Source organism: Symphalangus syndactylus, chromosome 16 (genome assembly GCF_028878055.3).
Source record: "Symphalangus syndactylus isolate Jambi chromosome 16, NHGRI_mSymSyn1-v2.1_pri, whole genome shotgun sequence".
NCBI lineage: Eukaryota > Metazoa > Chordata > Mammalia > Primates > Hylobatidae > Symphalangus > Symphalangus syndactylus.
In genome coordinates, this window is record NC_072438.2 from 44807953 (window position 1) to 44834205 (window position 26253).

Sequence of the window (26253 nt, forward strand, 5' to 3'; positions counted from 1 at the left end):
TACCCCGAGTTTTTGATCCAGTAGGTTTGGGGTGGGACCAGGAGTTTGTATTTCTAACAAGCTCCCAGGTGGTGCTGAGGCTGAAGCTCGTGTGGGGACCACATTTTGACAACTTCTCCTGTAGACTGAACTCATGGTCTAGGTTCTGTCAGCTGTGACCCATGTGCTGCTGGAGGGAGTGGTCAGATGTCCTGACCTCTGTGCCCACAGTGAGGTCCAAGCTGAGTAGGTTTGACCAGCAGCTGTAATCACAGAGTGAACAATGTAAACGACCAATGTTGGGTGGTCTGACACCTTTTAAAACAAATCCACATGGATGAGATCAGAGGGCTAAGTGTAGGCAGCAGCCAGGGTAACTCCACGTGGTTACTGCCCACGCACTCTCTGCTGTTTTTCACCTCTTCTTCAGAGTGTGGTCAGGATGGTGGCCTTGCCCAGCACAGGAGGCCCTTTTCCTTCGGACCACCTGACCCAGCCCACCTCTTACCATCTGCAGGCACTCCCTGTCCCTTCGCTGGGCCCCGTGGGGAACTACTTGCAGTCATCAAATTCATCGTGCTTCTTTCTTTTAATTCCCGCACTTGCCAAGGTGGGACTGCCCCCCATCTCTGGCATTCCTCCTTCCCAGTCATGCGTCAGAACTCAGCACTGGACCTTTCCCCTTTCCTCACTCCCACCCCTCCCCACCCCCATGAACGTCTCACTTGGGATCATCTCTTCTGAGGTTGGGCCTGCGCAGCTGCCCTCCGCACTCTTGCAACCCTGTAGGCTGCCCTTGACCCCTTGGCACACAGACCTGGAAGGTGGCCTGCTCAGCTGTCTCCTTAGGGGTGGAGCTTGGTTTTATTTCATCACTGTTCTGTGATGAATTGAATGCATGATTGGTCACAGGAAGGTAGGGGAGGGATAAGCACCTTATGATATGTTTCTTATAAGGTTTTATATGTAGAAAGTTATATGAAAGTGTCAGATATCTATATATGAAGTATATGTGAAGTTTTATGATAGTTTTGCATAATTTAAGAATAAACTCTTTAAAGGAGCTGAGTCCCAATCCCTTGGGTCAAGAGTTGTGTGGCACCCGGGGCCTGCTTGTTTCCCTCCACTCTGCATGTTGGTTGCTGGCCCCTCATAGGCGGTCCCAGACCTCTTTGACTTCTCTCCTTTCTGCCCAGTCTTCCCTGAGACGCTCCAGGCTCCCTGGCCTCCTGCTTCTCGGAGCTCCTCTTGTGTTTGTTTTCTGTGCTCAGGGCGCCATGGTGCTGTGGGCCACAGAGGAGGCATCCGGGGTCCCTCGGAGCAGGTGCAGCAGGAGGAAGCCATCTCCGAGGGCATGACCTTGGAGCTGAGCATTGACAGAGAAGAGTCAGCCAGACAAAAAAAGGCCAAAACTCCACCCCTCTCCCACCCTATTTCTACGTGACCATGGGCCCTGGACACACCAGGACGGTGACCCGGGGCCTCCTATTGTTGCGAGGAGCCCCTGGGAAAATGTTGGCATTTGCTTCATAGAACAGGTTTCTCTTCTCCAGTATTCTTCAGTAAATCAACTTTCTTTTTTATCCCCAACCCCAGTCTGATTGCAAAGAAGTCTAAGCAACGGAAAGATTTTACCAAATAGATTATCTTTTTTAGAACAAAATAGATAATGATATTAATGGGAAGTCAGCACTTACTCTTGTTCAAGTACTGTTTTTAAGTGCTCTCAAGGATTTTTCATTTAATCCCCACAACAAAGCTGTGAGGGGTGGATGCTATTATTGTCTGTGATTTATGAATGAGGAAACTGACACAGAGGGGTCAAGGAGCTTGCCCGTTTCCTGGTAGTTAGTACCAGGACTGGCATCATCAGTTGCCTGCTCCTTTTCCTCTTTGCTTTTGTGTCCATTACCCCAAGGCATTAGGATGAGCCAGCCAAGTTCTAGTCCTGGCTTCACCACCTAATTGGCTCTGTGTCCCATGCCTTGCCATGGAGGAATAAAACCATTTCCTAGCTTATCCGTTGGTTGTGAAGATGAAATCAGTGGGGTACTTGTAAAGCATACTCCCCAGCACATAGTAAGTGCCCAGAAAATGTGACGTCGGACCTCTTTAAGCTTCAGTTTCCACATCTGGGAATAGAGGGAGGGTTGAGCTAAGTCATTTTCCAGTGTCCCTTTCAGCTCCATGTTCCTGTGAGCACTGACACTTTCCCCACAGTCCTGAAGAAAGAAGGAAAATAAGGGCGAGGTGGCGAAGGTCGCCACTATGACGTGGCTGCTGGTGGGAAGTCCCTGGGGAGGCAAGGCCCAGCTTCCCAGACACAGCCCTCAGGTGCTCATCCTGGTGGCACTGACCAGGGGCCCTGGTGGGCTTTTCCACCCCAGCATGTCTCATAAAATTACAAGAACCACAGTTGAAAATCAGTGTTACAGAAATGGTAATAGGATAGGGCAAACTGTTACAAAGATCAGCACTTAAGATTCTGGCTGAGGCTGAATATTTGTTTCTCTTTAGTTTTGTTGTCTTTAATCAAGAACTGAGAGCCCTGACTTTCAGCTCCTCAAAAAATACAGCTTCCTTCCCCTTGCAGATGCAAAAACAAATGCCATTTCTTTCCAAGCATAATTTTCTCCCATGTGTTATCTCCTGTCTACAGCTTTTTCTTGATCCTTCTCCAGCTCCTGTAGACCTCCCATTCAGAGCCACCAGCCACCCACCACTGGGGCTGCGCAGAGCTCTTGGTGCTCTGTGCCCTGGGCTCGCCCACCCAGGCCTGTTCTCTGTGCCTCTTCCTGGTTCTCTTCCCTGGACTTCCCACCACCATGTGGTCTTCAGTGCTCCTCTGAGCTGTTGTCATGACCTCTAACCAGACTGAGTCAGGACTTTTGACTTCCTCATCTCTAAGTCATCCTTACACAGCCTTGGAAGTTTACCCTAAACGGCTATTTTGGGAGAGAGTGGGGATAAAGATCTGCAGGCCTCTTGCTCCTGGTCCTTGTTTCTGCTTATCTTGGCTTCTCTTTTTAAGTGTGTGTGCACCTCTCTCCTCATCACACCCCTCCCCTCCCCATGGCTCCCATCTCAGGCAGTTAGGTGCTCTGTTCTGTGTCCATAGCTCTTTTTCGAGCACTTGTTCTCACCGTTTGGTAGTGGCCTTTCATGTGTCTGATCCACTAGGCTGTGCACTCCCTGCCTGCCAGGATATCGTTCCAGTGCTAAAGAATGTATATATGAAATCACTTTTGCTTTAAAAACCCCCAATCTTCTGGAATTCCCAATTTCTTACTACTTAATATGTGGATTGACTAGACCTTAAGCAACCTAGAGTCAGCCAGCCTTGTCTTCTGTATTCATGCGCATACTATCTGGTCATTAGACAAAATGGGTCATTATCAGTGATGAGTTAATAATTACCTGCGCACCTTGTTTATGCTGGTCCTTTACCTAAAGTGGCTCCCATCAATTAAACCTGTATGGATTTTACTTGTCCTTCCAGAACCACCCCCCTTTCCACAAAAACTGACAATAATGATGGTAAGAAGAATGGTAGTTGACATTTTATTAAATGTTTACTGTGTGCAGGCTTGTTTTTTCCCACACATTTACCTACTTAATGCTCACAGTAATCCTATGAACTAGTCAGTTTTATGCAGATTTCGCAGATTAGGAAACTAAGGTGGCAAGTGATCAGATAACCTGTTTGAGGTTGAGTAGCTAGATCATGATAGAGCCAGGTTCGATCCCAGATACCTGGCTCCAGGGCCCCATGCTCTTGACCTTATAAGCAGCCGAAATTCATCTTTCTTTGCTGAACTTCCAGAACACTTTCTTTGTATTTCCCTTATTTTAGTAGTCATGTACTTCTCTGCTCCCTGATTCATACTTGGATTTCTAGCAGCATGCCTGGCGTGAGGCAAGAACTTAACAGTATTTCTTTATACCAAATGAGTGTTGTCTTTTTTTTTTTTTTTTTTTTTTTGAGACGGAGTCTCGCTCTGTTGCCCAGGCTGGAGTGCAGTGGTGCTATCTTGGCTCACTGCAAGCTCCGCCTCCCGGGTTCACGCCATTCTCCTGCCTGAGGCTCCCAAGTAGCTGGGACTATAGGCGTCCGCCACGGCACCCGGCTAATTTTTTGTATTTTTAATAGAGATGGGGTTTCACCGTGTTACCCAGGATGGTCTCAATCTCCTGACCTTGTGATCTGCCCGCCTTGGCCTCCCAAAGTGCTGGGATTACAGGTGTGAGCCACCGCGCCCAGCCATGAATGTTGTCTTTAAAAAATTCTGTTTTCCTCTAGCTAGACTGTCATATAATGCAACTATAGGAAATAATCAGGTTCTCATTGGAGTATTTTCCATAAAAGATCCACAGAAGTCATGGCAGGGTTGAGAGTGGACTTGGGCAAATGAATCCGTTCATTCATTGAATGTTCCATGCATATCTGCTGTTTCCCAGGTATGGAATATGGCAGGGAACACAGAAATCTCTGCCTCCTTGGGTCTGCTTTCTGTTGTAGTAGAGGTAAAGCTGCTCATACTTTGTAAACAATTGGACAGCATTAAGTCTACATGGTCATTTTACTTTGTTTTTTCTAAGAAATTTTCTTGAGCTGTTGGTAACAACAGACGCTGCAGATGTTAATCCCTGTTGTTGTTAACTTTTCTCCAGAGATTTAATGTTCAGTTTTCTTCTTTCCAGAATCGATTTATGTTGTTCAAACAGAGGTTTGAGAATAACTGGAATTTTTCTACTTCTTTTTTTTTTTGGCATGGAGTTCAGAATTTTCAAGAGGGATGAAGAGAGTTATAAAATGCTCTATGGTGGGTAACACACAGAAAAAGCCAGAAAATTGGAGAATAAGTATCTGTCTTCTCATTTCCTTCTAGAGCTCCTCTTTCTTACAGGGCACTTAACATGTGATTTAATATCATGTCTTTAAAAGGAGGAGAACTGCAGTTCAGAACTTAATGTCAGTGCTTTGTGAAAATGCAAGAAAGGAGCCCTGTATTCTGCACTTGAGAGAGCCAGATACTGGGCAAATAGGAGGTCATGTGCACGTTGCTTTTTCTCTTTCTCGATCATGGCATTGATTCTGTTCATAACAATGATGCAATGTCATACTCTTCCCCACACATTTGTGTGCAGATAGAAAGAATGCAACAGCACAGGAGAAAGAATGCAACAGCACAGGAGAAAGAATGCAACAGCACAGAGTTGTTGGGGAATAATTTGGCATCTGAAATACCGACATACCAGCATAGATCATATTTATGACTCTGTTGGGAGTGTCACAGCAATGATTTAATAGGAGGCAGTTGTCTCCAAGGCCTCCTGAATTATGACTGGTTTTAAAATTCTTAGAACCCATTGGAGGCTATTGTTTCTGAAAGGCTACATAATTTAAGTGCTCCACATCCTGTCATTATAGGAGATGTCAGAATAGTAAAATCTAATCCTGGACTAAGTTGTTATCGCAGACCTTTGGTTTCGTGGCTTTGCCGACTTTATAAATATGCCTGTCAGTGCCTGTGGTCTCCACAGTTGGGCAGTCGGCGGCGAATATCATTTCTCACATTTTACACTGAGGAACCGGAACCCGGAAGGCATATGTTTTCCGAAGAGGCACCAACACAGTTGGCCCACGAGGTAGAGCAGCCCCTCCTTCAGCTCAGCCTCCACTGCACTGAGCCAACCCACGCTTCCTACACTGGCCTCTGTGCAGCTGTCTCTCAGCAAGAATGCGAGTCAGGGAGAGAAGCCAGATCCCTGGGATTGTTCTAGAGAATAGAAACCTCAGAGTAGCCCTCCTTAGACCACCTGACGCATCACATCGCTGAATACATATAAGGGACTCAGTGCTGGTAGGATTGGCTTAGGAATGATGCAAGGGAAAACAGTGCCCCGGTTAATGATTAGAACAAGATTCTCAGCTGATGGTTACCTCGGACTTTGATTTTGTTCTCCTCGACCTGCCACTCCACTCGAGTCCACATCTCTGAAGACTGCACACGCGTGAAGGAGGACTGATTACAAACCAAAGCCTTGTCCCCAATCTGGATCTTTTTGCATTGTTGAGAAAGCAGACTTGGACTGACTCAGCAGGCCAAATTTAGAACAAAGATTTTTAACTATCTCCCTTTAAAAATTACTGAGCTATTTTGTAGCCAGGCTACTCTTAATATGAACAAAAAATATTATACAAATTTGTTGTTCGTTGTAAACTATAAAATCAGTAATTGTTACCATGTGAAATGAATTTGGATAAAGGAGATACATTTTTGCCCCTTCCCAGGGTTTAGGAGAGGCAAAATGGTGAGATTTTAGCTCTGAATCAGAGGTTCTTATTAGAGGTGGTTTTGTTCCTCCTGACCCCTAGGGGATATTTAGCAATGCCTAGAGGCACTGATGGTGGGCAGATGATACTATGCCCACTGCTATTCTACAGTGTATAAAACAGTTCCTCCTGACAAAGAATTATCCAGCCCCAAAATGTCAGTAGTGCTGAGGTTGAGAAACCCTCCTTTAAACTCTTGGGTTTATTTGCTGACCTTTACAGTGGATCTGCTTTTATTTAGTTTATGCAGAGGTAAAATTAATACTAGTGCTCAAATATGTCTTTGTATTCTGGACTTGGCCTGGGTCCCCTGACCAAGTTTAGGACAAGCTCCTGCCATGTCTTGAGGACCTGAATTCAGGCAGCTAACAACAGTATTTGAACTGTGTTCTCAGTGGTGGGAGTGAAGGAGATGAGCCGACGTGCTAGGAAGTGCATAGGGTTGCATGAGGAGATAGAGAGTAAAGCTGCAGCGTGGAGCCCTGCTATTCAGCGTGTGCTTGGAGAAACAGCAGTGGAGGCATTATTGGGGAGCTTGATGGAAATGCTCCCCTCAGACTTGCTGAATCAAAATCTTTAATTTAGCAAGATCCCCAGTGAGGCTTGTGCACGTAGAAGTTAGAGGAACACGGGGTAAACTTTTTTTTTTTTACTTTGGAGGAAAATACACCTTTTTTCTTGCCATAGCTCTGACCCTTACTAGCTGTGTGACCTTGACCAAGTTATAAAACCTCACTGCACCTTATTTATTTTAGCTGGAAAATGGAGATCATAATATCACCTGTCCTATGAGATTGTTGTAAGAATCAAACAAGTTTATTTGTGCCAAGAACCCATATGGTAAAAGCTCAACAAACTGTCACTAGTGATAAGAAAAAGATCACAAAAGTAGAAAACATTAGGGAGACAGCTTAGGTCTTAAATCTCACAATTGTCGTCACCAAACAATACTTGTAATTTTGCAGATCCAGTTTCTCTGAATACTAAAATAAAACCGGAGTTTCATAAACTTCTATAGGCAGTGGTCCTTGTCAGTAGCCCAAGTGGCAGAGGAGAGTACATGGATCTGGGGACAAGCAGCCTCTACTGTTAGAAATGTTCCATCCTCCTGGCCTGAGTTACACCTGCTCATTGTGATTCCGAATGTGAAAGGAACACAGTAGGAATTTTCAAGACCCTGGGAAGAGGAAGGCTGTGGTAAACAGGAAGGATGAGATTAGAAGAAGGAGTTTAGGTGAGGTGAGCCCTTGTTTTACTAGTAGGGTTTAAGAATATCCAAGTCAGCTGGACTTGGTGGCTCACACCTGTAATTCTAGCACTTTGGGGGGCCGAGGTAGGCAGATCACCTGAGGTCAGGAGTTCGAGACCAGTCTGGCCAACATGGTGAAACCCCATCTCAACTAAAAATACAGAAATTAGCAGGGCTTGGTGGCACATGCCTGTAATTCCAACTACTCACTCAGGAGTCTGAGGCAGGAGAATCGCTTGAACCTGGGGAGGTGGAGGTCGCAGTGAGCCAAGATAGCGCCACCACACTCCTGCCTGGGCAACAGAGCGAGATTCCATCTCAAAAAAAAAAAAAAAAAAAAAAAAAGAATATCCAGGTCAACCCCACCTAACCCTCAGCAGGGCTCCCTTCTGTTGCCTGGCTGTGTCCTGGGTTCTCTTGACACACACGAGATTGTGAGAGTGCCTGGAAACACTGCCCTCATTATTAGGACAGTGCCTGCCATGCCAGCCAGAACACATCACAGGAATTAGTCTTTGGAAACGAGACTCTTTTGCAAACCAGTGGGAGATATGCTTCCAATGTGAGGTAAAGCAGAACTTTAATCACAACTGCAATGTTCCACAGAATTCCAAGAGCCAAGATGGTAAAAGAATAAAAAAAAGAAAGGAAAGGGCTCAAATGAAAGATTTCAAGCTGCAGAATAAGATTAAATAAAAGGATTCAATTGAACTGTATCGTAGTCAGTAATGACTAATCCTGAGTATACAGGGTTTGGAGGTGAAGAGACTGTTTTGTAAGGGTTTTGCAGAAAATAGTTTTTCCATCTTTCATTTTAATTAGAATAGATTTGCATTATTTTTCCTTAGTTTTTATTTTTAAAATATTTATTGCCACAAATTTAGAAAATACAGGGAAAACATAAATAACAGTACACATAAACCCAGTATTTTGTCCCTTCTTTTGTTCAACAGTTATTTCCCAGGCACCTGCTGGGTGTCAGCAACTGTGCTCAGTGTGGTGACCAAAACCCTTGTCAACAAGGCAGCAAGGTTCTAACCTGGTTAGGGCTTACAGTTGAGTAGCTGAAATTTTGATTTCTTTTCTGTGCCCCTAGTAAAGATATGATAGCAAACAATGAGAGCTATTTTTTTTTAATTGTGTTCTTACTCTGTGTTGGGCCCTGTTCTCAGTGGTTTATAGCCTATTAACTCAGTCTCTTTACCACCACTCTGAGGGGAGACTCTGTCATACCCACTTGACAGATCGGGAAGTGGAAGCATCAGGAGGTTAAGCAACTTGTTAAAGATCACAAAATCAGCAATGACAGAGTCTTGATTAGAATCCTGGCAGCCTGGCTCCAGAACCTGCCCTATTAATCACTGAACTGTACTGCCTCTCATAATATGTATCAAATTGAGATGATACTTTATAGATACTTTCAATTCTTGCTTTTCTATTGAACCTTACACAGCAACATCCTCCTAGAATGCATATAAACCCCCAAAAGGTGTAGAATTTTAATTTATTCATTTGTCTGATAGGCTCATGATGAAATAAGACTCTATAAAGCTATGTAATTTAGACATAGGAAACATTTGGATTATAGTGGTATGTAGTGGGAACAAATGGTCTTCTGAATCAGGAAGACATGAGTTAAGAGTATGCCGGTGTACCTACTTACTCACTGTATGACCTTGGGCAAGTTTCTGAACTTTAGTTTCCTTTCCAGGCTAATATCTGCCTTCTGGACTTGTCATCAGGATTAAATGAGTCTACCTATATAAAATGCCCGGCGCAGTGCCCAGCACTTGGTAGAAGGTCTGCTAATGGTTACTGTTATTACTGGCTATTAAATACATTTTAATCTTCTTTCAGAATACCTGGCCAGATAGCACAGTGGTTAAGAATGCACATGAAAGCCAGACTGTTGGGTTCCAGTCCTGGCTTGACTCCTTCCTGGCTTTGTAACATTAGGCAAGTTACATAAACTCCCTGTTCCTCAGTGTGCATTTCTTTAAAACTGGATAGTTATAATACCCATGTCTTAGAGTTTTGTGAGTGTTAAATTATTGTACATAAAGCTCTGAGAACAGTTTGGTACACAGTAGGCGCTATATGAACGTTTTCTATAACTATCAATGTAATTATTAAATAACATTTTCAGAAGGAGATAAAAATATTACACCTTAAAAAGCAGGTATCTTTTAAATACTTCCTCAGCTACTGAAGTTTGCTTACTATTTGATGTATCATTTGTTTCACGTTTGTGGCTCAGACATGGCTTATGCCAATGCATATTAACACATGAGTTTTAAATTTGGTGATATTATTATATTTTATCTGAATGAACAGAATTTGCTGATTTGGCACTGTGTTTGAATGTGCATTTTTTGTTGAAAAATGACAATTCTGGAATGCCGTCTCCCTTTCCAGATTATTCAGAGCTTGGAGAGCTTCCCCCTCGATCTCCTTTAGAACCAGTTTGTGAAGATGGGCCCTTTGGCCCCCCACCAGAGGAAAAGAAAAGGACATCTCGTGAGCTCCGAGAGCTGTGGCAAAAGGCTATCCTTCAACAGATACTGCTGCTCAGAATGGAGAAGGAAAATCAGAAGCTCCAAGGTTGGTTTGCCATCTTGATATTGAACAGGCCTGGTCTTATCTTGGCTCTGAAGTTAATCACATCAGACATAAGCATGCTGTCTTCAAAATATAGCAGCACGATAGTCTACTGTACACATCTATCTATATCTGTTTACTTTTTCAGAGTAATATTAACACTGTTTACTTTCTGGTTGGCGATCTAATGATAGTTTCACCAACTATATTCATTATTCCTCTATGGTCACTGTTAGTACACTGTTTAGAACTTCTGAGATACAAGCTTTAAATCTAAGCTCTAACACGCTGAAAGGTGCTTTTTGTTTTGTTTTGTTTTCCCCTCTGACTCTCTCTCTCTCTACTTTATCCTCAGCCATAGTCTGTGCCTGTGTGTTAGGTATGAACTTTTCTTGTGTAAGTCATTAACATGAGTAACTTCACTCTGTGTGCTTTTTCAGTGATTTGCAAGTAATCTGAAAAAAAAAGAATTAGCTGAGTTCTACCTGTACTGATATCAATAGTGTCAAAATATGACATGAACTTTGAAAGTTTAGATTTTGTTCATTTCCTGTTTCCATACTGACACTGGAACTAATTAATATTATCTTCAAAGTAGCTTAAGATGCAAAGTTTACATACTCTTTGGAAAGAGCATGAGTCTTAGGGTATCTAGAGAACTGCACGGTGATAAAGTAGTGAAGATTTTGAGCAGGAAGTCTGCATAATCTCTTTCAAAGGGAAGATGTAGCAGATGGTTCAGTCACCCTGCCATTGCCCCAGAACAATTTTGGAATTACAGTACATTTCATTCAGCATCATTCTTTTTTTTTTTTTTTTTTTTTGAGACGGAGTCTCGCTGTGTCGCCCAGGCTGGAGTGCAGTGGCGCAATCTCGGCTCACTGCAAGCTCCACCTCCCGGGTTCACGCCATTCTCCTGCCCCAGCCTCTCCGAGTAGCTGGGACTACAGGCGCCCGCCACCACGCCCGGCTAATTTTTTTGTGTTTTTAGTAGAGACAGGGTTTCACCGTGGTCTCGATCTCCTGACCTCGTGATCTGCCCGCCTCGGCCTCCCAAAGTGCTGGGATTACAAGCGTGAGCCACCACGCATCATTTTTTTTTTTTTTTTTGAGACGGAGTCTCGCTCTGTCACCCAGGTTGGAGTGCAGTGGCGCGATCTCGGCTCACTGCAAGCTCCGCCTCCCGGGTTCACGCCATTCTCCTGCCTCAGCCTCTCCGAGTAGCTGGGACTACAGGCGCCCGCCACCACGCCCGGCTAATTTTTTGTATTTTTAGTAGAGACGGGGTTTCACCGTGGTCTCGATCTCCTGACCTCGTGATCCGCCCGCCTCGGCCTCCCAAAGTGCTGGGATTACAAGCGTGAGCCACCGCGCCCGGCCCCACGCATCATTCTTGATTGCAAATTTTGATCTTTTAAAATGACCTTGATGCTTGTATAGAGCTGAAAGTCATTAAGACACCAAATCTGAGGAATAAGCTCCCGAGAATATGTTGCATCCATGAGTTTCAGTTGCATAGCTAGTGTCATAGTGAGTGTATAGACGTTCTCTGTGCATGTCCATACAATACTTGTGAGTTATGACAACACTGTGTACCAGCAATATAGTTTCTGCAGTTGAAAAGTACGAATTCATAGAATGTAAAGAGATAGTGTCTATATCTTTTGACTGAAAACAGAAAATGAAATATAAAGGAATAAGACCTTTCGATATGAAAGTAGCCCCACAGTTGGAATAGGCTAGTAAGCTTTCCAATATGCAGTTTTGAAGCTGAGAAAGACGGGTCCTCCCATCAGGGTGCTGTGGAAGGTGATAGCACACTGGGGGGCATTTAGAGCAGGTGAGTCCTATTTTCTTCCAACCCAGTTTTTCTGCCACTTTCTTGTGTGTTCGTGAAGGTAATTCTAAAAGCAGATGTCTAAAAGATATTTGATAGTGGTGGCATTACTACATGTGTCATCAGTTAAATGACAGCTCGGGAGCACAGCAGTTATATTCGTGTGTATCTTGGGATTTTCGCTGGAGAGGAAAAAGGCAGTTATGTTCGTCATGTAGGTCATAAACTTTAATGCCAATACTGGCCAATCTTCTTGCAAATGACAGCCATGTAAAATCAGGGCATAGCTATAAAATGGGAACGGTGCTCACTGCTGGCTTCTTTGTGGTGAGGACAGCTGTAATTGGTGAGGCAAAATCAGTGTGCCACAAAAGCAGAATACATTCTGCTGTGCAAACAATGACCAGACAGACTAGAATGAAAAGGCAAGAGTTTCCTAAGGTTACCTGGAACCCGTTGCCAGGTGTTGCATTAAGTTTACTGGCCCTTGCCAACATTCTTCTAATGCTTCCTCATTTCATCTGGCTTCTTGGCAGTGTTCAGTTTTTGTGGTCTTTTATTTTTTACTGTTTGACTTCATTTCTCTTCTTAGCTCTGTAAAGTTCAACATGTGTTTATCTTTGTGGTGAAAACACAATAAACTTGCTTAATATAATGTTGGAAGCATTAATCTATTGTATTAGTGTGTACAGGACCTTGATTGCTGATAAAAAAATAACTAGCAATAAGAGCCTGATTGCTTAAAAATATTTAGTAAGTTTTGTTGATGTGGATTAGGGGCAGGGCAGAACTTTTACATTAAATATAGATGCAAGATTTGATAAGAATCAGCCAGAGTGTACAGTAAGTATTCACTTAATGTTGCCAATAGGTTCATGGAAACTGCGAATTTAAGCAAAATGATGTATAATGAAACAACTTTTACCAAGGGTTTATTGATAAAAACAAGAGTTAAGTTCCTATGGCATATTTCTGGGCACAAAAACATCACCAAACTTCTAAATAAAGACCCAAGACACTTCTAGTATTAAATATTGATGTAAACGTGCAATGTGCAAACATTTAAAGCAAGATTAGTACAAACATGATAATTATTGGCTTGGCACAGTGGCTCACTCCCATAATCCCAGCACTTTGGGAGGCCGAGACAGGGAGATCACTTGAGGTCAGGGGTTCGAGACCAGCCTGGCCAATGTGGTGAAACCCTGTCTCTACTATAATTACAAAAAAATTAACCGGGCGTGGTGGTGCACACCTGTAATCCCAGCTACTTGGGAGGGTGAGGCAGGAGAATTGCTTGAACCCAGGAGACAAAGGTTGCAGTGAGCCGAGATGGTGCCACTGCACTCCAGCCTGGGCAACACAGTGAGACTCCATCTTAAAAAAAAAAAAAAAAAAAAAGAGAAAGAGTTAATTATTTTTCCACTTATTCCACTTCAGGGTCTCAGGTGGCCAGAACCTATCCCTACAGCTTAGGGTGCAAGGCAGGAACCAGCCTTGGACTGAATGCAATTCCATCTTGGGGTGACTCACACACACACACACACACACACACACACACACACAGACTGGAACCATGTAGACATACTGATTAACCTAATGTGCACATCTTTGAGATGTGGGAGGAAACTGGAGCACTTGGAGAAAACCCACACAGACATGAAGAGAACACAAACTCCACACAGATAATGGCCCTGGGCTAAGAATCCATTTTTTTCTTGTCAACATTATAACAAAGCGACATTGAGCATAAAGACATTATTTGAGGACCTGCTGTACTTAGAGAGATAGGCATTCTATTGTGAGTTTCTTTTTTTCTCCCTTCTTAAAGGAAGGTTAAATTGCATCTGAGATGGCTCTTGAAATTGATCGGGGTTCAAGCTGACTTGCATACTCTTTGGGAAAGAATTTAGAAGAATGTGTATGAGGAAGTTCTTCCTATGGTTAAGCCTGTTTCCTGACTTGAATAGATGAATCAAATATTTTTTACTATTCTGGAAGCATCGCATTCTGGAAAGAACCATACTATGTCATCTCAGTCTTCCTCACTCTATTGTAGGCACTTGGAAGCTGAAGTTGTGATTTCTCCAAAATTAGATAGCTAATTTTCATTGGTGTTAGAACAAAAAGCATTGCCTCTCTTTGAAGCCACCAGTCCTCTGCCGTCCTCCTCTGCAAGGCCATTTTTCCTTTTTTTTTTTTTGAGGCAGAGTTTCGTTCTTGTTGCTTAGGCTGGAGTGCAATGGCGCAATCTCGGCTCACTGCAACCTCCGCCTCCTGGGTTCAAGCGATTCTCCTGCCTTAGCCTCCTGAGTAGCTGGGATTACAGGCACCCACCACCACACCCAGCTAATTATTATTATTAGTATTAGTAGTAGTAGTAGTAGAGACGGGGTTTCACCATGTTGGCCAGGCCGGTCTCGAACTCCTGACCTCAGGTAACCCTCCCACCTTGGCCTCCTAAAGTTCTGGGATTACAGGCATGAGCCACTGTGCCCAGCCCATTTTTCTGCATTTTTAAATGAAGATGTGAGCAGCCTAACGCAAGATTGCAACATGTGATTCAATACAGCCATGGCTTGGTGTTGACATGTTATTGCCAGTTGAGCTAATCCATATAACTCAGCATTTTATGCTTTAATAAGATTAAAATGATGTGATAACATTAAATTTTGAATTACAGTTGATGTTTTTTATTTAAAAAACATTTTTCTTAGTTAAATAATACGTGATGGTTTAAAAATCAAATATTCAGTGCAGTTCTTCTAAAATCTCTGCAAGTGTGGGGGTCATTTAATTGCTGAGCCTCCCAGTCTATTAGCTTTCCATTCTGAGCTTTCAAGAGATGGTGGCAGCTGGCAAGACAGTTTTATCTGGGAAAGGCATTGTTAACAGAGCAGAATTGGGGATGGAGCAGCCATAGCCCACCCACCAGAGTAGGCACAAATCAGACCTGAACGTTATCGCAAAGTCCAAGTTGGCTCAGACATTTGTGTTAAATCATAATAAATATTTTAGAGAATTTTGTTGCAAATTTACATTTGATCTCAGTCAGTCCTCTTCCCCTATCTCTACGAGCTTGCAAACCGCATGGGTGTGTGGGGTCTTATTTAATATTGCGAACAGCTGGGTCCTGTATCTGAAGTTCTTGCCCTGGAGCCTGGGTGTTTGTTGTAGTTCTGCACCATCTGCCTTGGTTGATAAGGCATTTTTGAGGCCACTGATTTTAGGCAGCAGTGTTGTTAGGATACTGAAACAGCAGGATGTTTGTGGATTGAGCCTTTTCAGCTGAACCTTCTGGCGAATTCTTTCTGGCTGTGTGAAGCTGTGTGGACTACAGAGCAGGATGCTCATGTTGCCTGCTGGGCTCTGTGAGGGTGGCCAGACATGCTTGTAGCAGCCTTACTGCCAGAGGAACATACGTTGGCATCCAGAACCCAGTGCTGCCGCCAGTTGCAGTGCAGCAAGGCTAGCCCCAAACCTGATTTGCTGCAAGGATTAGCTCAACTCTAGTGACATTTATTGTGTTTTCTCATAGCCCAAATCACAGCCAAAAAAATAAAAAATGAAAAAAAATCTAGGGTTGACATTTAAAAAAAATTTTTTTTAAAAACATTTTTCTTAGTTAAATAATACATGATGGTTTAAAAATCAGATATTCATTGCAGTTCTTCTAAAATCTCTGCAAGTGTGGGGGTCATTTAATTGCTGAGCCTCCCAGCCCTAAAAAATCTAGGGTTGATATTTTTAAAAATGCATTCATCAGAGTATGAGAGAAAAGGTTAAAGATGGTAGATGGAAAACCATAAAAGCTGAGAGGAAGGCAGCACTGTGCTTAGAGTCACTTGGCTTCCCTCTAGCTAGTAAATAACCAGCACCAAGTCACCTGATCCTCCTGAACTTCAGTTTTTGTGGCCATGAAATGAGAGATTGGGTCCAGGAATCAATGTAAATTGTCAATTTAACATTTCCCTTTATTGATATTATTCCCCCCGGGCTTGATAATTTAGTTATAATTCTTCATGCAGCTTTAGGTTGAGTGAGTTTGGTGGGAAACAGTAGCTCTCTTCATATATTTGAGAGATGTCATTTGAAAGGGGTAGATTTATTCAGTTTAACTCCAAGAAGCAGAAAATGGGATCTATGGTAGAAGCTACCAAATGGAGGTTTGGCTCTAAATAAGAAAACTTTCTTTAGAGTGCCTCTCCTAGTTTAGATGAAAAAAATTGCATCAAGTTCTAACCACTCTAGTCACTGGGAATTTTATTAATAACACATAGCTCTTGTCCTGGAGAGGCTCATGGTTTGATAGGGGTAAGATGGAAAGAATTGAGCAGATGTGGGTTATGTCTTAGCAGTAGAGCCAACAGAGTATATTGGGGGTGAAGGGGTAAGAGAAATCACATACCTCCTAGGTTTTTAGCATTTTCCAAAACAAGGAAAATGGGTAGAGGCATGGACAGTGACTTGTATTTAGACGTGTTAAGCCAGTTGTAACTGCTTGACATCTGAGCGAGATAACAAGTAGGCAGCCATGTTGTATAATGGAAATTCCATAGCTGTAGCCTTTACTAATGCGCTCTGGAATGGTCTATTCCAGCCTCCGAAAATGATTTGCTGAACAAGCGCCTGAAGCTCGATTATGAAGAAATTACTCCCTGTCTTAAAGAAGTAACTACAGTGTGGGAAAAGATGCTTAGCACTCCAGGAAGATCAAAAATTAAGTTTGACATGGAAAAAATGCACTCGGCTGTTGGGCAAGGTAAGTTTCATTGGGAAGCATCTAGTCAACCTCACCCCTCATTGGTGATTGGGGAGAAGTGTGGAATAAAAAAATGTCAAGTCTAATTTTAGTGGCCATCTCCCTTCTTTTCATCACATCTTAATCTATTTCCATATACCTTACTTAATAGACATGAATTTCACCACCTTTCATGATTCCTCTTAATTAAAATTCCCAGAAGGCCAGGAAATAGGAAGAAGACAGGAAAACCCAAGGGCTTCGTTGCCTATAAACTGGATAATGATTTGATGATATACTTTGAATTAAATTATAAACTAGAAACTAATTGTATGCTTGTCTCTGGGTACTCTAGGGAGACAACATAGTGTGTGGAGCACCGACTTCAGACAGGTGGTCTTGGGCTTAAATCTCAGCTCTGCCACTTACTTTGCAGTGTGATCTTAGACAAATGCCTCACCCTCTCTGAGCTCCAGTTTCTACAAGTGTAAGATGTGGGTGCTGACAGTGGATGTTGTGAGGAGCACACAGCATGTGTCTGCTATACTGTAAGGCCTTAGAGAGCGGGCAGGATTCACTTTTTTTCAGTGAGATCTGCCAGCCCAAACTGTTACTGGTCCAAGAAGAGATAAGTACAGAACTTGAAACTAAGCATTTGGAAAGGTTTCCCCCAATTTGACACAGTGATCCTAATTTAAAATGTGGACTTATATTTTGTCCATCTGTTTTTTTTTTAAATTTTGTTTTTCTACTAATTTATTTTTACTGTATCATATAAAAATATCAGCCTGTAGGAGATTGGAAAATTTTTAAAAAGAAAAAAAATTGATGCTTCACAGATAGTTTGAGAACCGCTATTTTGAAACTTACCTTCAGTCATTATTAGTGTTCTAGTGAAACAATGATTTCTTTAAAAATATATGTTAATGTCTTCTGGCAAGAGTAAAAGCCTGAGTCTAATCTGATTCTGTGCTACTGAGTTCTGGTTGAGCTCATCATGAATAACCAGGTGTTCTGAATAAGGGTTTCAAGTATGCATAGAACGGGTTTTTCCTGAGTTTATCAGTTGGACAGTGGGAAAACGTTGTATATGCACTTTTTCTTTTTTGTTTTTTGAGATGTAGTTTCACTCTTGTTGCCCAGGCTGGAGTGCAATGGTGCGATCTCAGCTCACTGCAACTCCTGCCTCCCAGGTTTAAGCTATTCTCCTGCCTCAGCCTCCTGAGTAGCTGGGATTACAGGCGCCTGGCACCATGCCTGGCTAATTTTTTGTGGGTTTTTTTTTTTTTTTTTTGAGACAGAGTCTTGCTCTGTCGCCTAGGCTAGAATGCAGTGGCATGATCTCAGCTCACTGCAAGCTCTGCCTCCCAGGTTCATGCCATTCTCCTGCCTCAGCTTCCTGAGTAGCTGGGACTACAGGTGCCCGCCACCACGACCGGGTAATTTTTTTTTGTATTTTTAGTAGAGATGGGGTTTCACTGTGTTAGCCAGGATGGTCTCGATCTCCTGACCTCGTGATCCGCCCACCTTGGCCTCCCAAAGTGCTGGGATTACAGGCGTGAGCCACCGCGCCTGGCCAATTTTTTGTGTTTTTACTAGAGACGGGTTTTCACCGTGTTGGCAAGGCTGGTCTCGAACTCTGGACCTCAGGTGATCTGCCTGCCTCGGCCTCCCAAAGTGCTGGGTGTGAGCCACTGCGCCCGGCCTGCATATGCATTTTTCATCTCTAGGAGCATTAATGAAACAAAGCAGTGTTTTTTACTAAGAGTTTTTTGGGCATTTTTAACCTTTTCTGAATTTTGACATCAATTTTAGTAATCATGGGTAGTTATTGTTCGTTACGCCTTTTCCCTTTCTCTGGATAAGGAAACTTGGGCTTAGAGCAGTTGAGTAGTGGCTCAGCCACAGAGCTGGGTTCACACCACCGTGCTGCACTGCCTCCTGTTAAACAGGATCTGCAGTTGCTTTTCTCAGAACATGTATGCAGTGGTGAAGACTGAAGTTCTGGGTCGACAGCAGCTTCAGTGTGACTTTGGCAGGTACCCTCCTTCTGTGCTCTTGCCTCCTTACTGACAGAAGGAGAGACTTGCACCGAGCAGAGGATCTTGGAGCTCTCTTCCAGTTCTGATATTCCTTGCACCTCTACTTTTTGCTTGAGATTTACCTTTACACCAAATGACCCCAAATTGCTGTTTTGAAAAGGGAGAAAGCAGAGAAAAGAATGAGTCTGTTCTTCCCCAATTCACAGTTGCCTAGATGATTGCCTTCAGGTGTCTTTGCTTCTGCAAAAGGCAAATTGCATGGGTCTGTGACAGCTATTCCAAATATTTGAGCTTCTTAGAAGCCTGGCACCTGGATATTTGTTTTTCACTGGGCATATTTTGTGGGGGCTAGTAGAAATACTCTAGGAATCTGGACCCTGGGTAGTGAAAATTGGGCACAGATGATTGAGCATTCTGTATATTGGAGTGCGCTAAGGCTGACCTGGAATTTCCTTATGTATTGCCTGACTTTGCCACATCGCTTTTTACTGCAGAAGCTCTAACCATAAAGGGGGCTTTGTCAGTCAGGTGGTTTTAACACATTAAGATTTAACAACTCCAAACAAATGACGGCGGTCTATTTTGTGGCTCAGAATAAAAATGTGAATCTAAAAATTTGAGACTAAATTTGAATCATATCTTTGACCTTTGAAGTAGAGGCCAACTCACCTCAGAGACCTTGAAAGAGAGGACAGTTGTGTGAATTAAGAGGCCCTTCCTCATAGTGACATAAAAGACCCTGAAGTGATGGAAATAAAGGAATTTATAAAATTTTCCCAGTTAAAATTAGATGAGGGGCCAGGATTAGGGTATCAATTTAGGAGAAGATAACATAATCCTATGACATTATAGGTAATTCAGTTTAGTACATGTCAAAATGATTTCTCTAAAGATATCTAGATAGAACCTTATAAGCTGGAATGTCTTTTTTAGGAATGGGATTGCACAGTGGCTGCCTGGGCTGCTGACGGTAAGGGCCAGATGCAAACTCTGCTTGCCTTTGACCCGGCAATGCCATTTATAAAAACTTACTGTAGAAACTAATCAGCCAAAAATGTACTGCAGTAAGAAGAATGCTTATTGTGACATTGTTTAATAGTCAAAACAAAACAAAAAAACCAACATGTGACTATCCCATGTCATATTCCTTGAAAACGACACCATAAGTAGATCTATATTTACTGATGTAAAAGATATCTAAGTTGTTAAATGAAAAGAGTACAGCATGGTCTCCTGTACTGTTGATATTTCCATGTGTGTATACATGGAAAAACACCCACGATGCAGATGTCCAGGTTATAGACAGGATGACCATAGAGCCCAGTTCACCTGGCATAGCCCTGGTTTATGACTCCTGTCCTGGCAAAATTATTAATAGCCTTCCTCCTCTCCACTTTCAAAAGCTTCCTGCTTTGGATGGTAAATATATGCTCATTCTAGTTATGTGTGGTTTTTCACTTTCTTCTTTATACCTCTTGCATTTCAGCGGTTTTTTTGCCCCGCTTTTAAACAGTGAGTGTATATTATTTTTTAAGTGAGTAAGAAGCTATTTACATGGGGGATGGAGGAACGGCCTCCTGCCCTCCCAGACCCTGCCTGCAAGCCCTACGTGGGCTCCACTGCCAGGTTTCTCTTGGGTTAGGAGTGAAGGCAGCACCACGGTGGGGAAGGGCATTCCAGGCCATTCTTAGCAAAAACACTGGGTCCAACCTGCGTGATCCTGTGCTTTAAATCACAGAATCTAAGCCTACTCCTGAATACCACAATATCTGGTACTGTCCAGTGACACAGCCAATATTCTTTTCTTTCAAAAAATAAAGGTCTGATAAGACAATGGGAATGATTTAGTAATAGGAAATTGGATATTTCATAACTTGGGAAAATTTCCCAGTTTGAGAAAAAGTATTTTGTGAAAGCCCCACTGTAAATCACTTGTCATGCTGACTGTTTTCTAGCCCACATTTACTTCTCATCAGCGTTTGAAGTATTTGTGGGGAGGGTGTGCGTGTGTGTATGTAGCCAGGATATATCTATGAGCTGGAATAGCAGAGGGAGACAAGAAATAGAATAATAGTAGAAAGCAGATATCAGGGTTTATTTGTTTCCTGTTGCTACCATAACAAGTTCCTACAAAAATAGCGACTAAAACAACTGAGAAATTCTTCTCTCAGTGTTCTGGAGGCCACAGCTCCAAAACCATGGCGTCAGCCTGTCTGTACTTGGCCTCTTCCAGCTTCTGGTGGCTGTCAGCTTCCTAGACTTGTGGCCACGGCACTCCAGCCTCTGCCTCCTTGGTCACATTGATTCCCCTTCTCATCTCCTCTTCTGTATGTCTATTACAAGAATGCTTGTCACTGGATATAGGGCCCATCTGGATAATCCAGGATGCTCTCCTCCTCCCAAAGTCCTTACTTAATTATATCTGCAAAGAAGGTAACATTCACAAGCTCCAGGGATTAGGAAGTGAACACATCTTTTCTGAGGGGACACCATTCAACTCACTCTACAGGGTCATTATATTAATGCTGAGATAAAATTACAGAAGGTATAGGATGTGGTCATGGTTTACAGGGGCCCTGTATTTCTTCTGCAGGCCAACTTAAAACAAAATGATACTTGAAAGGGAAAGAAGAAAGTACTTACTACACAGTAAGTATTTCCAAGAGGTGGCCCAGTGAGACTTTTGAATCTGTTAATAAAATGATTGCTATTTGGTTCAAATCCACAGATGGTTATTTTATCATTAATTGCAAGATGGGAACACAAAATATTTTTTCTCTAGTCCCCATTTGAGTAGCAGCCTTGTTTGACATTTCTGACATGGAGGACACCAAGAGAAAATGGCAGTCAGCATCCCTGGGCTGTCACTCACCGGCCTAATGACCTGGGGCAAGGGACCTCTTCTCACTGCCTCTCTTTTCTTTACCACGAGGATAATCATGTTTCCCTTAGAAGGTTATGAGGATGGTATGGGCCAATACACGGAACGTGCGTGGAATGGCGACGGTGCATAGTGGCCTCGCAATCAGTGCTATCTGCTGCTGCTACCTTGCCAGAACAGAAACTTTTCCTAAAGGTGGCCGGAGACGGAAACCAGAGAAACCATCCTCCTGGGCAGGCTGTTTGAGTGGCAGGGCAGGGTACAAAGCAGCCACTTTTTTTCCCGGATGGAAAGAAAGATCAATGCCTAACTCGGAGGCTTCCTTTCTCCCAAAAGACAAGAAAGACTTGGCATCTTATTCTTCAGTCTTCTTGCTCTCCCCCTTTCTACCTTTTTGGCCTTGTAATAGCTGAGTAATGAGCTAAAGAATTTTGGTTAAAAACTGTCACCTTTTAAAATTAGGTTTGCCCTAAATAACATCCTTGACTTTAAGAGAATTTTCTTAAGTTTTAGACATTTTTAATCACTGTGAGTATTCAAATTAATCACATGCAAAGCATTAGGTAGAGGCTCTTGGACATTTTCTGTTTTTAGAGCTTTGTTGGATGCTTACATGTCAATGTCTGTACAGTCAGTTCCTACCCAGCCTCTGGGCCCTTCTTGCAGCTTATCTTGCAGAAAGAAGCCTCATCAGAATTCCAGAATCTCAGCTATGATTAGCTTACTCCACCTCAGCTCAGAAACATGCATGGTTCCCTGGAGCTACCAAACATGGGGCAGGTTTCTTGCCGTCAATTTGCCTCTGATGATAACCCTTCCAGCCTTCTTGCCAGCTGCTCTCTTCTTTTTTTATTTTTTTATTTTTATTTTTATTTATTTATTTATTTTTGAGACGGAGTCTCGCTCTGTCGCCCAGGCTGGAGTGCAGTGGCGCAATCTCGGCTCACTGCAAGCTCCGCCTCCCGGGTTCACGCCATTCTCCTGCCTCAGCCTCTCCGAGTAGCTGGGACTACAGGCGCCCGCCACCACGCCCAGCTAATTTTTTTGTATTTTTAGTAGAGACGGGGTTTCACCGTGGTCTCGATCTCCTGACCTCATGATCCGCCCGCCTCGGCCTCCCAAAGTGCTGGGATTACAAGCGTGAGCCACCGCGCCCGGCCAGCTGCTCTCTTCTACGTGCACCTTTGTGCCTGAGGCAAACTGAATCACTCTCGGTTCCCTCTCTCTGGTTGTACTTTTCTCTTCCTTTTCCCTCATTCTTAAGGCTTGGCTCAAATGAAGGATTCTGTGGAACCTTCATTGCTCAGTTAGAAATGAGCAAACTGTCGTAAGGACAGAAAACCAAACACCGCAAGTTCTCACTCATAGGTGGGAATTGAACAATGAGAACACTTGGACACAGGAAGGGGAACATCACACACCGGGGCCTGTCGTGGGGTGGGGGGGAGGGGGGAGGGATAGCATTAGGAGATATACCTAATGTTAAATGACGAGTTAATGGGTGCAGCACACCAACATGGCACATGTATACATATGTAACAAACCTGCACGTTGTGCACATGTAACCTACAACTTAAAGTATAATAATAATAATAATAATAAAAAGAAATGAGCCAGCTTCTCTTTCATCTGAGCTCTACTTCCTTTTGATTCTCTCTTGTTTCTGAGATCACATCTTATATGACAGTTTTTCATACTTGGCTTTATTTCCCTAGAATGTCGTTAATTGGTGCCAGGTTGGAGCTCAGGTCGTATTCTTTATTCCTTGCAGAGTCTGACAGGGTCAGAACATGATAACACATTTGGGAAGTGAGAAGAAAGGAGGAAGGGGCCAGGGAAGTGAGGGGAGAATAGGGGGTGGAAGTAGGGGAAGAAGCAAATAGGGCAAGGTTTTAGTTGCCCCCCTTCTGTTCTTATGCTGTTAATTAATAATGGAACCAGTGGCCAGGCATGATGGCTCATCCCTGTAATCCCAGGACTTTGGAGGCTGAGGCAGGAGTATCGCTTGAGCCCAGGAGTTTGAGACAAGCCTGGACAGCATAGTGAGACCCTGTCTTTACAAAAATTAAAAAAAAAAATTAGCCAGGCGTGGTGGTGGGCACCTATAATTTCAGCTACTTGGGAGGCTGAGGTGGGAGAATCATTCGAGCCCACAAGATTCAGGCTGCAGTGAGATGTGATTGTGCCTCTGCACTCCAGCTCGGGTGACAAAGCCAGACTCTGTCTCAAAAAAAAAAAAAAAAAAAAAAAAAAAGGAACAAGAATTTGGATAAATGGAACATGAAACACAATTCATTTTTATTATTAAGTAGTATTCTGTGCATAAATTATTTCCATATCTTCTCCCCCTTTTAAAGGTGTGCCACGTCATCACCGAGGTGAAATCTGGAAATTTCTAGCTGAGCAATTCCACCTTAAACACCAGTTTCCCAGCAAACAGCAGCCAAAGGATGTGCCATACAAAGAACTCTTAAAGCAGCTGACTTCCCAGCAGCATGCGATTCTTATTGACCTTGGTAAGTCTGTGCCATCGATTGGAGATGACAATGGAAGTTTCACTCACATGAAAAATCTGAAGAGACTGTCCAAAAGTTATTTATTGACCTGCCTTTAGGTTTAGCAATCAAAATTTATTACTGAGACTTTTAATTTAAAAAGCCCTAGGGTAATCACAAATGTCATCTTCAAGCATATAAAAATCTCTGTATTTTCACTGGGGAGCTTGTTAACTTTGCTTGGCATGGAGGGAGGGTGTTCATTAAGGCTGCAGTCATAATTGTGGTTCAGTCCAGTAACTCAAATATTGATAGGAGGTTTTTATAGTCAACCGAAGGAACATCCTGGAAAACGTATAGATGTTCAGAACCGAGGCTTGGTTTAATTACAGGAGCTACTCCCTCGTTTTTACTGCTTACAAACAGAATTCATCAGAAAAATTGTAGAAAGCAGTTTGTGTGTGTGCCTTGAATGATTTTATTTTGGAAACTGGGTGGTACCTTGTCTCTTGAATAGTTTTTAAAATATGAAGATAGGAACAATGTACAGTCAGCCCTCCGTATCTATGGGTTCTGAATTTGGGGACTCAGCCAACCTCAGATGGAAAGTATTTGGGAAGAAAAATCAATGAAAACTAAACAATAATATAGATTTAAAAATATAGTAACTATGTAGGATTTACGTTGTATTAGGTGTTATAGGTAATCTAGAGATGATTTAAGGTGTGTGGGAGGATGTGGCTGGGCACGGTGGCTCACGCCTGTAATCTCAGCACTTTGGGAGGCCAAGGCTGGTGGATCACGAGGTCAGGAGATCGAGACCATCCTGGCTAACACGGTGAAACCCTGTCTGTACTAAGAATACAAAAAAATTAGCCAGGCGTGGTGGCGGGCGCCTATAGTCCCAGCTACTCAGGAGGCTGAGTCAGGAGAATGGTGTGAATCCGGGAGGCGGAGCTTGCAGTGAGCCAAGATCGCGCCACTGCACTCCAGCCTGCGTGACAGAATGAGACTCTGTCTCAAAAAAAAAAAAAAAAAAAAAAGTGTATGGGAGGATGTGCGTAGGTTGTATGCAAACATAACACCATCTTATAGAAGGGCCTTGAGCACCGTGGATTTTGGTGTCCGTGGGGACTCCTGCAACCTATCCCCTGAGGATGCCAAGGGATGACTGTATTGGATAGATTTGCAGTTGCCACTTTGAAGAACTTGTTGAACTGGGGTGTGATTATGATGCACAGAGGGCCCTCCTGACTTGTCAGTGGCCATGCACAGGTCAGGTGGCAATGCAGTCCCGTTTGTCTGCCGCCTGTCACCCAAGCTGCTGTCTCTACTGGTGGTGAGTTGGCTCGATGTGGCAGGAGATTGGCCCTGCTGCTTTTAGAGCATGTGGCCCTGCTTCCAGAATACCTGTTCTGGTTGCAGCTGCTGCTGCTGAAGGCTCCACAGAACACGCCGTGCTTTGGGGCCCTGCGGTGGCCCGGTTCTCTGAATGTTCCTGCAGCCACGACAGAGGGTGCAGTGTGAGCCACATCAGGCAGTATGAAGTCATTTCCTCTCAAGCCACGTAGCTAGCCTTAAAGGTTAATTTCATAACCCTTAAGGTTATTCTTTTTTTTTTTTTTTTTTTTTTTTTGAGATGGAGTCTCGCTCTGTCGCCCAGGCTGGAGTGCAGTGGTGCCATCTCGGCTCACTGCAAGCTCTGCCTCCTGGGTTCACACCATTCTCCTGCCTCAGCCTCCCAAGTAGCTGGGACTATAGGCGCCCGCCACCATGCCTGGCTAATTTTTTGTATTTTTAGTAGAGACAGGGTTTCACCGTGTTAGCCAGGGTGGTCTCAATCTCCTGACCTCGTGATCCGCCCGCCTCGGCCTCCCAAAGTGCTGGGGTTACAGGCATGAGCCACCACGCCCGGCCCCCCTTAAGGTTATTCTTTAGCTTGAACATCATCTCTGAGAAACTGTCCCTGACTGTGGTCTCCTCTCCCACCTTAAGACTGGATGAGGTGTCTCGCTAAGCCCCCTGTAGCACCCCACACTCTCCCCATGGTGTATATCACATTTCTCATCATCACCGTTACCTGCTTATTATCAT

General features: G+C 43.4%; 1 protein-coding gene across 12 annotated transcripts in view; it reads left to right on the forward strand.

Annotated features, from left to right (window-relative positions):
- The window catches only part of TBC1D1 (TBC1 domain family member 1), a 248220-nt gene that overhangs the window by 189402 nt on the left and 32565 nt on the right, over positions 1 to 26253 (forward strand). For all 12 annotated transcript variants that reach the window (XM_055246311.2, XM_055246309.2, XM_055246310.2 and 9 more), the window contains 3 exons: positions 9981 to 10166; positions 16601 to 16762; positions 24022 to 24180. In XM_055246311.2, the coding sequence (XP_055102286.1) occupies positions 9981 to 10166; positions 16601 to 16762; positions 24022 to 24180 (507 nt within the window). The remainder of the gene's footprint in view (positions 1 to 9980; positions 10167 to 16600; positions 16763 to 24021; positions 24181 to 26253) is intronic.